This window comes from Protopterus annectens, chromosome 14.part0 (assembly GCF_019279795.1).
Source record: "Protopterus annectens isolate FY-2018-M chromosome 14.part0, PAN1.0, whole genome shotgun sequence".
NCBI classification, from domain to species: Eukaryota; Metazoa; Chordata; order Ceratodontiformes; family Protopteridae; genus Protopterus; species Protopterus annectens.
This window is the reverse complement of record NC_056748.1, coordinates 833,307,063-833,322,034: the sequence shown is the minus strand read 5'-3', so window position 1 is coordinate 833,322,034 and position 14,972 is coordinate 833,307,063. Positions and strand designations below refer to the sequence as shown.

The 14,972-nt window shown below is 42.9% G+C and overlaps 1 protein-coding gene across 1 annotated transcript in view; it reads left to right on the top strand.

Moving 5' to 3' along the window:
* Nucleotides 1–14,972, top strand: part of BMPR1A (bone morphogenetic protein receptor type 1A) — a 1,674,184-nt gene that overhangs the window by 1,382,253 nt on the left and 276,959 nt on the right. Inside the window, exon 12 of the mRNA XM_044056589.1 lies at nt 14,492–14,622. Coding sequence (XP_043912524.1) covers nt 14,492–14,622 — 131 coding nt within the window. The remainder of the gene's footprint in view (nt 1–14,491; nt 14,623–14,972) is intronic.

Below are 14,972 nucleotides of genomic sequence, written 5' to 3'. Positions count from 1 at the left end.
CTGAGAAGCAGCTAACCGAAGCTCCTATAAACATCGCTTCTTTAAAAAGAACAGGAACCATAAGTAATGTATTACACTGACTTAATATAGAGCTTACTTGAAAAGAGGACAATTTTCATTACATGCATATATAAAGTCTATGAGTTTTAACAAGTTTGACATTAGACTTTTAACAAATGAATATTTTCTGTCTTTAGATAAAAGCAATTTGCACTATAATATCTAGTATAATATGTATTTGGGATGGAACAGGCACTCAAGACAAGCTTTATTGAATGAAATTACTTGAACATTTTTATTAGCATGCATTTAGCATGGTTCCGGTGCAAAGTCTGAGAAGTAGTTAACTGAAGCTTTTATAAACATCGCTTCTTTAAAAAGAACAGGAACCATAAGTAATGTACTACACTGATTCAATATAGAGCTCACTTGAAAAGGGGACTGTTTTTCATTACATGCATTTATGAAATCTATGAATTTTAATAAGTTTGACATTAGACTTTTAATAAATGAATATTGTTTGTTTTTAGATAAAGTAATTTGGACTATAATACCTAGTGTATTATGTATTTGGGACGCTAGTGTCGCATCTAGTACCATGAACAACGATTGCATCTTTTTGTAATTGTAAGATTGCTTAGTGAATATCTGAGCCTAATTGTTTAATTGCTAAAGAGTGGTTATTGGATGTTGAACACTGTTTGAATAGAGGAGTTACAGCAGTTTAATTGTGATCTGAAGAAGCGTGCCATGAGCACGTGAAAGCGCTTATCCTTTTGTTTTTATACTGAATAAAAGAAGATTGTGCTCTTACTTCTCGTGGTGTGTCCTGAGGTTTTCGCTTGGAATGTTTTCTATATTTATGTGAGACTATCCTGCAATGTTGTTTTAAAGTATTTTCTGTGATTTCAGAACTTTGTAATGTCATTGTGTTGAAGTAATAAGTATTGTCTGGTGTTTTTATTATTTATTATGAAATATTTTTAAACCTTTTAACTGTGGCTGTTTTGTGTAGAGATAATTTAAGTTCTAGAGTACTTGCATGTATTTGGTGATACTGTATAAGCCAATCCAGTAGCCTTAGCCCTGGGTCACACTTACTGTTTGGATAACAGTAACATTGAACAATAAAATTGGGCACCTTTGGTAAGGGCCTTTATAGTAGCTGATAAGGGTGGTTGGTGGTAGTCGGTACTACCATATAGTCTGGGTAAAAGGGGTCATAGCTGGAGAACCTGTGCCAGCTTTCCCCAGGAGTGTCTGTATTTTTGTGTATAACTCGTATCTCAAACTATGTGCGTCAGCTTCTTGGGCAAAGACATGAAGCACTGGTTGGACAGAGAGGGTGCTGGAGGTTTTGGCTTGACCAGTTAGTTGAGATCTGAACCTTATAGCTATGCCAGTGGGAAGTCTTATTGGGGATCTGGAGAGAAAGGGTGACACCAGCCCCAGACTGACTGTGATCTCTGTGTGCTCTTAAGGGAAATTGTACTTTACTGTGTGTGTGTACATGTTATCCTTCCCAATGTGCTCACCCCTCACTGGTGCTTGGAGGCATGGAATATCCACATCAAATATTAATTGTTCAACAGTGGTGAGTTATCCACATCACATATTAATTGGCTTGTAGTGGTGTGGATAGTGAATTCCTGTAGCTGGTGTACAGTGATCACTGTATGTGTTTTTGTAATCTAAATCAGCCACGCAGTGAATATTCAGACTTCAGGTCACAATTGTTTTATTTCTTTTGTTAGCTTAGTTAGTCAAGAGAGCAGGCAAGCATGTCAGCAGAGGAGTACGGTAAGCTGACAAGGAGCCAGTTGGCTGAGATGTGCCAGGCTAAAGGACTGGTGCATGGAAACATGACTAAAGCAGACATGATTGCAGCTTTGGTCAAAGCTGTATCAGAAAATAGCAACTATGAAGATGATCAGACTGGCCGTGGAGATGTACAACACTCAGAGAATGGACAGCTCAACTTTTCTACAGAGGACTTAAAAGTCCATTTGGAGTTAGAGACTTGAGTTGGAGGCCAAACGGCTGGAAATAGAAGCAGCAGCGAAACTGTGACGTCTGCAGGCTGAGAAGAATGAGAAACTGCTATGCCTGGAAGTTGAGGAGAAGGAGAGGCAGAGACAGCATGAAAAGGAGATGCTGACTCTTTGCGAGAGTCATGGAGGTAATGGGGAAAGAAGTAACCGAATCCCAGAAGCAACAAAGGTCAGTAAATTTCTTCCACAATTTACAGAGGGGATCATTTTGATAGTTTCATTCACATGTTTGAGAGGGTATGTAAACAGTATGATGATGACCAAAGGCTCTGGGTATGGCTCCTGACCCCCTTACTCCATGGTAAAGCTGTAAATGTACTTTCCAAACTGTCTGACAATGATTTCTTAAATTATAATTCTGTAAAGAATTGTTTGATAGAATTTAAGTTAACACCTGAAGCTTATAGGGAAATGTTTAGTGAGCGTAGACGCAAGGCAGTTGAGTGTGTGTGAATATGTTGCTGAACTAAGCACTTATTTTCATAGGTGAGTGAGTGGATGTCAGGTCACCACTTTTGAAGGGCTGGCAGACCTTTTGGTGAGGGGAACAAACCCTTAGCATTTTGCCTGAGGACATGAGGATCTGGTTAGCTGATAGACACTGTGCTACTTCAGATGAGTTGAGGAAGAAGGGAGACCTATACTTAGCAAGCAGGGCATCCCTGCACAGGAAAGGGACACCCAGTGCTGCTCATGGGTCTAAGGGAACCCATGGTGGGCAGCTCAGACAGCCCCAACAGAATCTGACAGTAGCAGGGGAAGCCACTAGTCCAGGTACACCTCCAGGACTTTGGGTTAAATGTCTTGAATGCAACCAGTGGGGCCATGCAGCATATAGATGTCCATGGAGGCAAGGTAGGGAACAAAAGGTGAGGGAGCCAGTAAGTGGGGACAACAAAATGCCAATAGTAGTTTGTCTTGAGACAGCAGGAGTACCAAACTACCATACTGCATATGTCCTGATAGGGAAGGATTTTGATAAGGCAGTACCATGTGTTTATGCAATTACATGCAGTCAGGCTAGGAGACAAGCATGTGGGTCTGGTAGCCTGGGGGAGACCCAGACTGACTGTATACTTGCAGCCCGGACTGATGAAGTGGTTACTTCAGGGAGGGAGCTACCCTGTAGCAGTGAGACTGAATGTGAGCCACAACTGCATGTGGGTACTGATGAGTAGTACCCAGGCTGACAATGAGGCACCTCTGTCAGAGGATACCAGACTTCCTATGGAAGGGGAGCTGGGAAGGGTTATGAAGAGAGAGCTGAAACTGGCTCAGCTCTCAGACCCTACATTACAAGGCCTGAGGCAGGTAACTAATGAGGCACCTGATTCTCAAGGGAAGGGGGAATCTGTATACTGGGACAAAGGGTTACTGTAGAGAGACTGAACCCCTGAGGGAGGGCTAGAGGGTGAGAGAATACGGCAGTTGGTAGTGCCTAGAGCCTATCGTCTGGCACTTTCACCCATAGCCCATGATATTCCCTTTGCAGGTCATATGGGCATAAAACGTACATTTTGGAAATATAGTGCATATTTTAGTGCATTTATTAAAACTGTATTTGCCTTAATATTGCTACAACTCAAGTGCTCTAGGTTGCACTGCATCTGAATTGTTTTAGTGGGTTTTAGCTGCTTTTCTGTATATGTAGACTAGATACTTATTCTACTGTATTACTGCCTCTTAAATCGTTTTTCAGTTGTGCACTTGCATTGCTTCATTCAAAAAGTTTTAAATTGCTAATTTTGTAGAGTTTTAATTGCATTTACTGTTTAGGGCTACACACTCGTGTGTTAGCCTTTTCTGTGTTTATTTATTGTATTATTGCATTGTTTAGCCTGTTTTAACCAAAAAAAAAAATACTATCTTGTTTGCTTGTTTCCCGCCTTTCCTAGCTAGTATAGTCCAGATCCCAGGCTTTGCTGGTGTCAGGACTTTATTTTCTGTGTTCAGAGCTATGCAGACCTTGCTGTGGTAGAGGGAAGTCCTACTGCTTACCAATGGGAGTGGTGAGCATTGTACTGCCTATCTAACACTAAAGGAGTGGTTTCCAGCTCTGAAATTGTAATTTTATTAGCCATTTTGGGCTGATTTCTGTCTGTTTCAACTTTCTGTCTTAAATACACGTGTTTGCGCATTTTTCACATTGTGCAGCACAGTGGGGGTGCGGTTAAACTATTCCAGGTGCCAGAAAGTCTGCTCTTCAAATTTTCCCTTAGAACTAGCTGTTTCACAGTAGTAGCACTAAAATATGAACCCCTGCGACTACCACTTGCTCTACAACCTACTGGAAAGCACTAGGAAGCCTTAAACTGATACAAGCACTCAGCTCTCCTTGTTAATAAGGAGAAATTAATTGTAGGCACTAAACAGCCTATAATTGCAAAGTACCTTGCAAAGGTAAGGTAAAACAGCTCTTGTACTTTACAAAAAAAGCATCTAAACAGGCATGTCCAAGGGTCAGCTTCTGGTGATTTCTCCTGTCCACCTGGTGAATCTGGGCATACTGGGGCAATGCAGCAACTGCTTCATGTACATAGCCAACCCTCTCCTCCTACCACCCAACACTACAACCTGTGAGAGATGCACTTACATAGCCAAACTGGAAGCAAAGCTCTCTCCAGCCAAGATTGTGCTAGACAGTCAAGAGGAGAAGGTTAACACCTGCACTACACCTCAAGCAACACATAGCCCTTCAAAACCACACCATCAACACCCACACACAGCAACACTAAACCCACATATGCGGAGGCCCTTAACATTAACCTGCCCAAGCAACAAGGACCTCCGAAGCTGAAACGCAAACACCAGTCGCAACCAAAGTGACACATAGCTCACAATACCAGTGTGCCACCCAACAACAGCCCCTAAAGCAAGACAATGTACCCAACACTTCAGTCATAGGCGATTCTATAGTCAGGCACACTGATGTCCCACTCACCAGGCTGAGCAAGGAGAAAATTACAGTCAGCTGCCTGTCGGGTGCCAGGATCCGTCACATAACGCATTCACTCAAGTCACTTCACAACAAGTACAAATACGACTCTGTCATTGTCCATGTTGGAGTGAATGACTTGAGACGTACCTCCCTGGACTACATGAAGAGAGACATGGAAGAGCTCTCGGATCATGTGGCCCTGGCAGGTATGACCCTCGCCCTGAGTAGCAGCCTGCCTTTGCCCAGAATGATACCACAGTATAAGGACAAAATGATTGACTTCAGGAATTGGCTGAGCTTCTGGTGTCATTCAAAGGGGATCCAGTATCTGCCTGGGACGACATGATTAACAAACCACGATGCTTTGCCAGCGATGGTCTGCACCTGTCACCCCTGGGATTCAGGTTACTGGCTAAAACTCTTGCCACCCTTATAGTGTCTTTTTTAGGCAAGGTTCAAAGGACAAAACCACCACTATAATCGATACAAGCATGCAAAATCTGAAGGTAATGCTACTCAATGCTAGAAGTCTAAACCTCAAAATGCACTCTCTCGAGGCACTCCTAAAAATGGAGAACATCGATATCTGTGCAGTAATTGAGACCTGGTTCAAAACTCCAGAGAGCACCCCTGCAATATCAGGCTTACAACTCTTACCACACTTTTCGGCCACCAAACCAAGACCAAAACACTAAAGGTGGAGAAGTGTCAAAATTCACCAAGGATATTCACACCTCCAAGCTAGTTGCCCAACACAGTGCATCTGAAATTCTCCAGGTGCAACTAACACTAGGTAAGACTGCAATCCAAATTGTAGCTTGCTACAGATCCCCCACCATGCCCCAAGATTCTCACTACACCTTTGTAATCATACTGGAAAATATTAAGATACAACCAAACACCCTAATACTGGGTGATTTCAACTACCCTGCCATTAACTGGGAAAACTACTCAGGTACCAACACCTTTTCCCAACAGTTCTTGGAATTCATAAATTCCAACGCCCTGAATCAACCAATCCATTATCCCACCAGGGGCTCCAACATCCTAGGCCTGGTCATTATCAACATGGGCGATAGATGCTCCACACCAGTGGTCACCCCCTCATTAGTCAGGTCTAACCATAAGCAAATCACCCTAGACATCCACATCCCACCCCCAACCCCAGTAAGGAAACCTCTGTAAAAAAAACTTCTCCAAAACCAACTTCATGCTACTTAAGTCAAAAGTGACAAACTTCATGGCACCCATGCAGACGGGAGCTGAAAGTTCGACTGCTGAATCCTACACTAAGGCACTGTACGAGAGCACATCCACTCGTGCATGAATCGTATCATCCCATATAGAACCAAGATGCTCTCCTCCAAGAAAAGGAAGCCACTATGGTGGTGGTCCCCTGCCGTAAACGAGCTATACAACAGAAGGAAGAACTGTTGCAGAAGAGGAAAAATCCCAGGATGCAAAAACTCCCTTACTAGCCTCAGTAAGAAGCTGAGAGCCCTCATAAAATCCTCCAAAGCTAGTTACAAAAATAAAATTGCCAAATATTCCAAGACAACCACAAGGTATTCTATAGTTATGTCAAGAATCTAAATGGCAATGCTCAGATCTGCTCTGAGCTACAACAGAATGGCATTAAATATATTGATCCCAAGGATATTGCCAGTATCCTGGCAAATCGATTTAGTGCCTTCACCCCTCTCTCACCCACTAAAGGGCCCATCTCAATACCAAAAGATTGCCAAATTCCGGTAATCACGGCCACACAGGTAGGAAACCGCACTCTTCAAAGCTAAGAATACAGCATCCATGGGACCAGATCACATCCCAGGCTGTGTACTACATGAACTACAAAATGAACTGGCACCTCACCCAAGTGTCATGTTTAATCATAGCCTCACCTCAGGCTTCGTGCCCACTGAGTGGCGCACAGCTGCAGTTATCCCACTCCACAAGGGGGGATCCACCTTGGATCCCGGGAACTACCATTCCATCAGTCTGACAAGACTGATCTGCAAGGGCATGGAACGCATTATCATGGAACTTATAAACAAAGACATTGGCAACCTTCAAACACTGGACCCCACCCAGTTTGGGTTCGTGAAGGGTTGATCTCGTCTCCTGAACCTGATTGACGACTTCTAATCTGTCTCCAGAGCTGTGGACGAGGGGAAGGCAGTCCACACAGCCTATCTGGACCTCACCAAGGCCTTCGACACCATCCCCTACTCTGGAATCATAGATAAACTTACTAAGCTGGGCATAAATCCCTACGCCACTCGATGGGTTGCCAACTGGCTTACTGACAGAACCCACTCTGTAAAAGTAGCTGACACCAAATCCAGCTCCAGACAAGTGGAGTACCTCAGGGTTCAGTCCTGGGACCGCTCTCGTTTGGCATCTACTTCTCTGAAGTACAGGCCAACACTAAGAAACTCTGGCTAACAAAGTTTGCAGATGACTGCAAACTTGGAGTCATTATTGATCCCTAAATGATGTGGATATTCTACAAAAGGGCCTTACAGAAACACATAATTGGTGCCAAAGCCATGGGCTCAAGCTTAATGCCAAGAAATGTATAGTTATCCCCTTTGGGGAAAAACCATGTACCCATGAATTACCACATAGGTGACAGTACACTAAACACCAAAAGTGTGATGAGAGACTTAGGGATACAGGTGGACAGTGGTCTCACCTTCGATAACCACATCGTCACAACAGTCAGGAAATCCTATGTGGCACACCTCATCACTAAGGGCTTTTAATCAATAAAAAAGGAGGTCATTGTCCCACTGTACTCATCCCTCATTAAACCCATTATATAGAGTACACCATCCCGTTTGGTATGTACCTCACAAGACATCTGCAACAGCTGGAAAGTCCGCAGAAATATCTCACTAAAAGAATCACAGGCCTAAAGCAGATGCCATATGCTGACCATCTAAAAAAAAACTCCAGCTATACTCTGTGGCATATCGTCTACTCAGAGGCGATCTCTACTTAACATACAAGGCCATGTCAGACCCTGAGCTGTTGGACATGCTCCACTTAAAGAAATCCCAATCCCTCAGAGCCACACACTCCAGGGATCTAAACCTTGTCATCACAATGAACAAAACATGCTGGAGGGATAGGTTCTTGACCCAGAGACTCCCCATACTCTGGACTAGACTGCCCATACATGTCTTCAAAAGGAACCTTGACGATTGGATGGGAGATAAGAAATTCACCCCGCGGATCACGTCAGTAGCCCTGCTAAACAGGGGTCCAGGGAAGTAAATATTGTGGGAAGAAATATGTGGGGAATTGTTTGGCTAGGCTTGTATAGGCCCTAGAGCTGATAGCCTAGTACCAACTTATGAAGAGACATATTATGCAGAACTTTTATTGGCCTGGGATTTCCAGAGCAGGACCTGTGAGCAATGCCAAAAGGTAGGCAAGGCAGGAGACAAGGTGAAAGTTCCTTTGATGCCTTTGCCTGTGATTGAGGAGCCATTTCAGAGGGTAGCTATGGATATTGTGGGACCTCTGAGTAGCCCAAGTTTCACAGGGAAAAAATATATCCTAGTCATAGGAGATTATGCTACAAGATAACCTGAGGCAGTGGCTTTGTCCTCCATTGAGACAGAAAATGTGGCAAATGCTTTGTTAGAGATTTTCAGCATGGTAGGTTTCACAAAAGAAATACTGACTGACAGAGGTGCCAATTTCATGTCAGACCTGCTGGCTTGTCTGTGGAAGTACTGTGGGGTGAAGCACCTAAAGACCACTCCCTACCATCCCCAGACTAATGATCTTGTTGAGAGGTTAAACTCTACACTCAAGTCCATGGTGCAAGCATTTGCAGACCAATTTAAGAAGGACTGGGACAAATATTTGCCTGATCTGTTTGCTTACAGAGAGGTTCCCCAGGAATTCTCAGGTTTTTCACCCCTTGAGTGAGTTACTGTACGGGCATAGGGTGAAGGGGACCTCTAGATTTAATTCATGATGTGTGGGAAGGTGGGTATGAATCTCACAAGGAGTCTGTTGTGGCATATGTCCTAAACCTCAGGACTAGGCACAGGGAACTCAGCAGAAAATGGTTTGGTGTGACAGGAATGCTCGAGCTAGAGAGTAATGCTGTAGGGCAGCACACCTAATGGTTCTCATCCCTGTCAGACACAACAAGTTGCAGACAGCCGGGGAGGGACTCTACAAGGTGGTAAGGAAGGTCAGTGATGTTACCTACGTGGTAGGCAGGAGCACAAATTGTACCATGTTAACCTGATGAAACCTTACCATGAAAGGGAAGCCCTTGTGCTGAGTTTTTCAGTGGATTGCAGGAGGAGTCTGAGGAAGATCTGGTGACTGATCTCCTCAGTGAGGCTCGGACTGACACCTCAGTGGAAGGGGTAGCAAAGTCCCAGCAATTATCCCTTACCCAGGTTCGAGAAATTCAAGCAGTGTGGGAAACCAGGGTGCACCCACCTGGTGCAGCACCAGGTGGATACTGGACCCCAAAGGCCTATTAGGCAGACCCATTATAGGGTGCCTGAGAGAGTCAAACAGACTGAGGGAGGAGAAACAGGAAATGTTGGAATTTGGGGTATTTAAGAGTCCAACAGTCCCTGGGCCTCTCTAGTGGTGCTGGTGCCAAAGAAGGATAGTAGCACCAGGTTCTGTGTGGACTACAGGAAATTAAATAGTCACACAGGGTCAGATATTTACCCCATGCCGAGGACAGATGAAGCGCTAGAGCAGCTGGGTGCGGCTAAGTGTCTTCGTACCATTGGTCATACCAAGGGTTACTGGCAAGTGCCCTTGACTCCCAGTGCTAGAGAGAGGTCAGACTTTGTGACTCCTTTTGGCTTGTACAAGTTCACAAAGATGCCCCTTGGGATGAAAAATTCCCCAGCAACTTTCCAGAGGCTGGTAGATCATATCCTAGCAGGAGGGTTTGCCCTTGCTTGCCTAGGTGGTATTGCTATCTACAGCCATTCCTGGCAAGAGCACCTTCAGCATGTCAGGGAGGTGCTGAGCAGACTACAGAGGGCAGGGTTGACCATTAAGCTGAGCAAATGTCGGGTGGGTATGGCAGAGGTCTCCTACCTGGGACATAGAGTGGGGAGTGGTAAGATTAGGCCAGAACTTGCAAAAGTGGAAGCTATTTAGGTATGGCATGCCCCTGTTACCAAAAAGCAGATGATGGCATTCTTAGGGACAGCAGGGTACTACAGGAAGTTTGTCCCTCGTTATAGTTCTGTAGCTGCTCCCCTCAAAGACCTGACAAGGCAAAACAGGCCAGATATGGTAGTGTGGACCACAGCATGTGAGCAAGTCTTCCAGAAGCTTTGAGAGGACCCCCTGTGTTAGTCAATCCAGATTAAAGCAAAGAATTTGTTGTGCAGGTAGATGCTTCAAACCATAGGATAGGGGCTGTACCTAGCCAGATTTCTTCAGAGGGAAAATAGCACCCAGTGGTTTATCTCAGTCGTAGGCTCCAACCCAGGGAGGAATGCTATGCAGCTGTAGAAAAGGAATGTCTAGCCATAGTGTGGGCACTGCAGAAACTTTAGCCTTATCTGTAGTAGTTACAGATCCCAATCCCCTAACATGGTTACATTGAGCGAGCCAGCAAAATGCCAAGTTGCTAAGGTGGAGCCTAGGGTTGCAAGCATATGATATGTAAGTGCTGTGTAGGATAAGCAGTGCCAACGCAGATGGGTGCTCAAGACAGGGAATGGGGTAAGGTATACCCAGATAGACTTAACCCTCTCAAGCAACATTTCTCAAGGGTCACTTGAAAAACTAGCTTGAGTTCTCGGGGGGGGGGGGGTGAAAAACTGAGGGGCTGTCAGCCCAGCTAGATAGAAGTTTGTAAATAATTCTGTGTCATTGTAAATATTAATATGATCCACAAGCTTGTTTGGCAAAATGTAAGGAAACTGTGGTGTGCAGAGCTTCAAGATTGTAACCACAGTGCACCATGCTGGAAGAAAGCAGAAATGTGTGTGAACTATATGCCTATATAATATATGTTTTCATGGTAGGAAACTGGGACATACAGAGTTAACTGGCAAAGTCTAGGAAAATAAGCTGATAAAGAATTTTACAGAAATAAAGAATTTTATGATGTGTTGTAAAACCAGTTTATCTCAAGCTAGAAGCAGGATGTCTGGGCTAGGAAACTTTCTACTGTTCCAAGACACAGAAAATTAATAGGTTTTCCATGTAAAGTGTATGTTATTGCTGTGGCTTCCTGGCAGGTGCAGAGTACAAAAAAAAGTTAAAATTTTAAGTTCTGTGAGCTTGGGAAACTTCAGTAGAGGTGTCAAGAATGATGTAATCTGAAATGACTCAGTAGTACTGTGTATTATCAATTTAAGGACAGAAAGAAAGAATAGCATTTTGTATTTTGTCTTGGTTCTAGTAAGAACATCCACTCACCAGCACTTCCTTGCTTTGTATGTAAGTAATATCTAGAACAGTAATTTTTCTTGGAGATAGATGGAAATATAGCCAGATTAGTCTAGCTGTTTTCTATTTTTATGCAAGACTGTCCTACAATGTTGTTTTAAAGTATTTTCTGTGATTTCTAAACTCTGTAATGTCATTGTGTTGAAGTAATAAGTATTGTCTGGTGTTTTTATTATTTATTAAATATTTTTAAACCTTTTAACTGTGGCTATTTTGTGTAGAGATAATTTAAGCTCTAGAGTACTTGCATGTATTTGGTGATGCTGTATAAGCCACTCCAGTAGCCTTATCCCTGGGTCACACTTACTATTTGGATAATAGTAGCATTGAATAGTAAAACTGAACACCCTTTGTTAAGGGCCTTTATAGCAGCTGATCAGGGTGGTTAGTGGTAGTCGGTATTACCGTATAGTCTGGGTAGAAAGGGACATAGTTGGAGAACTATGCCAGCCTTCCCCCGGAGTGTCTGCGTGTTTGTATATAACTTAAATCTCAAAGTGTGTGTGTGTGTCAGCTACTTGGACACTGACACGAAGCACTGGTTGGGCAGAGAGGGTGCTGGAGGTTTTGGCTTGACCACTCGGCTGAGATCTGAACCCTGTAGCTGTGCCAGTGGGGAGTCTTATTGGGGATCTGGAGAGAAAGGGAGAAACTAGCCTCAGACTGACTCTCATCTCTGTGTGCTCCTAAGGGAAATTGTAGTTTACTGTGTGTTTACTTATTATCCTCCCAGTGTGGATGCCCCTCACTGGTGTTAGTGGTGAGGATTGAGGCTCCTTGATTACTGGCCAATGCACGGGAGTCACATATCCTATTTACTTTTATTATTGGTCTTGATTACTGTGTTCATTTGTTATATCAGACTTCTAACATTTTGGATCTTACATACATTCTGTAATCTATTTTTCATCGATCTTAGTATGTCTATCCATATGTCTTAAATCAAGCAACTCATCCCTTAGATCATGTTCTTCTAAGCTGAGGGTGCAATCTTTGTTCTCTGTCCCCTGAGTGCATTCTACAGAAAGTTTCAAAACATCTTTCTCTGACATATTCATTTCAACTGCATCCTGCATCATCTGTTGCTCTTTCATATGGGAACTCACTGGTCTATCACTCCACAACATTGCGTCAAGAGTTGCCACTGTTTCCTTTGCTGTGCAACTCCAGCTGAACTTTTGTACTGGTTTCCTGCTGAAGGCTGCAGAGCATCTTCATGTGGCAAGTGATCAGATGCTTCCCGTTCCACCTGTTTTTCCTTAATTTGAGGTCTCATCTTTTCATCATGCTGTGACTTTGAGTTGACTTTTCTACACTAAATTCTTCATTTTGCAGGTAATTCACAACTTCAGTTTCTGTTTAACTTCTTCATTACTAATCCTCTTTTCTACTTTCACCGTTTGTTTTCTTATTTTTTCGTATTGTGAAATTTTATGTCTTTGTATACCTTTGCTTGTATTCCTCTTCAAATATCTTTGATGCTGCTTTTTTGTATTGATTATGCAGAGGAGAATGCAAAATTAAATATTGCACCATATTAAATCTTTTTTTCACTCTGAGTTTTCAGAGCCTTACTCACCTTTTCCTCCAAATGGTTTCTTTAAAGACAAATCCATTCCTTAATGGCAAAGTGGTTTCTGAAATATTTCTGAACCAAACTATTCAGTTAAAGTGTTATTTCCCAAGAAAAATGTACAAGAGAAAATACTGGTTTACATTTGCTGGTTGTGCATAAACAATTATGACATTATTTGGTCAGAACGAAAGACTTCAGGAACTCTGAACATCTCTTTGTTTTCCTCAAAATAGGGAAGCAAGACAGGTCAGTGTCAAAGTAAACCCTTATCAAGTGAATAGCTAATCATTTTGCCTTTTATTGTTTCCGCAATAGAAAACCATTTTAATGACAGATGAGGGCTCATTCTCTAGTAACAGGTGACACTACAGCAAGTCATTTTCTAGGAGCAATGCAGGTTTTATTACTGCATTCCTCTAGGGCATTCTTGGTCTCCTTATCCTTGTCCTGTGGTCCTGCTGGCAACAACTTTAATACTCTTCCCATTTTTGATAAGATACTACAGCCGTAACTTGTTTGAACGTAGTACAGTTATGGTAATCATTATAGCAGCAGGTATTCAAATAGAAAAATCCCTGTGGGCATGTGGACTCTGTCCTTCCAGTTTCCTCTCATATTCTTCCAGAAAGCTGCTAGATATTGTGGATGCCTACTCCTGCTTCTTTACCTGTTATTTTGACCTTCTAATAAGTAGATACAATTGCTTATTGTACAGAAGGCCTGTCTGGTCTTTTCCTTGTAGGTACACAGTAGTAGGAGCATTTGCTGTAGAGCTGTGTTCCTCTTTCCACACAACAAAGAACAGAAGATGTTAAAGGATGCTCTGTCTTTGTACCCAATTTCTTGCTAACGTCTCCAGTTTGAGGTGGTGATGCCCAAAGTTCTGTAAGTCTGGTCAGCTGAACAGGCAGTCAGCCTGCAGCTAATTAGTCTATGGTGAGTGTTAGTGAAACAGCAATCTCTGTATTCCCTATTCAGACGCTTACTGCTGTGTTGAGTTAAACAACAAAGTCTTTACTGCAGGATACACCCAAAGTAAAGACATACACTCATGTTAAGGGTATATTTTGCAGTACAGCTGTAGGGCCTGCAGGGTTTCTTTCCCAATGGCCGTTACTGCTACTTCAGTGTGGTTTAGTGAATATGGTGTACCATATGTTTTATACAGTGGGCATTATTGGTGTAACATTGAGATTGTCAGCTGAGAATGCTGATACTAGTTGCATACACTTTCGGCGAGGAGATTGTAAGGGGTGTGGATCAACTGCAGAAGACCAAAGTCTCTAATGTTTTGCATGTTATCAGCTTCAGTATAAGTTTGTTATACCTGCTTTTTGTGTTAGTGTGAATGACTGAAAACATTTTTGATTGTCATACCTCAAGAACAGTAAAACAGTACTCCACACTCACCTTCATTTCTGTAGTTGTATGTTAACACTTTGCTTGGCTTTTGTCTCCCATGTGTAGGTATAGTGGAAGAATATCAATTGCCATATTATGACGTGGTGCCAAGTGACCCATCCTGTGAAGATATGAGGGAGATAGTGTGTGTTAAGTGCCTGCGTCCATCGGTGTCCAACAGGTGGAACAGTAATGAGGTATGATTCACTGTAGCAGAAAAGTACAACACAAAAATGATCGGTACTCAGAGCTGTCTTTAGGTTTTCAGGCAGTGTGTAGCCCAAAGTACGTTTTGAAAATTTAATGTGACCATATGTTATGAAATTGCTTATTTTTTGTGCCTTTTTCATAAAGAATACTTAACACGGTGTTTTACTTCTGATGCTGTACCTGGGCAGAAGTGTAATAGCTTGGCACTGCAGAGACTATAGATATGTATGTAGTATGTATGGTTGTAGGTCCTTCCAATTTAACCATTAGCTCAGTGCAGCCAAGATGAGGCAAAGGAAAATGACAAGAACCATTTACGAGAGAAACAACATTTAAC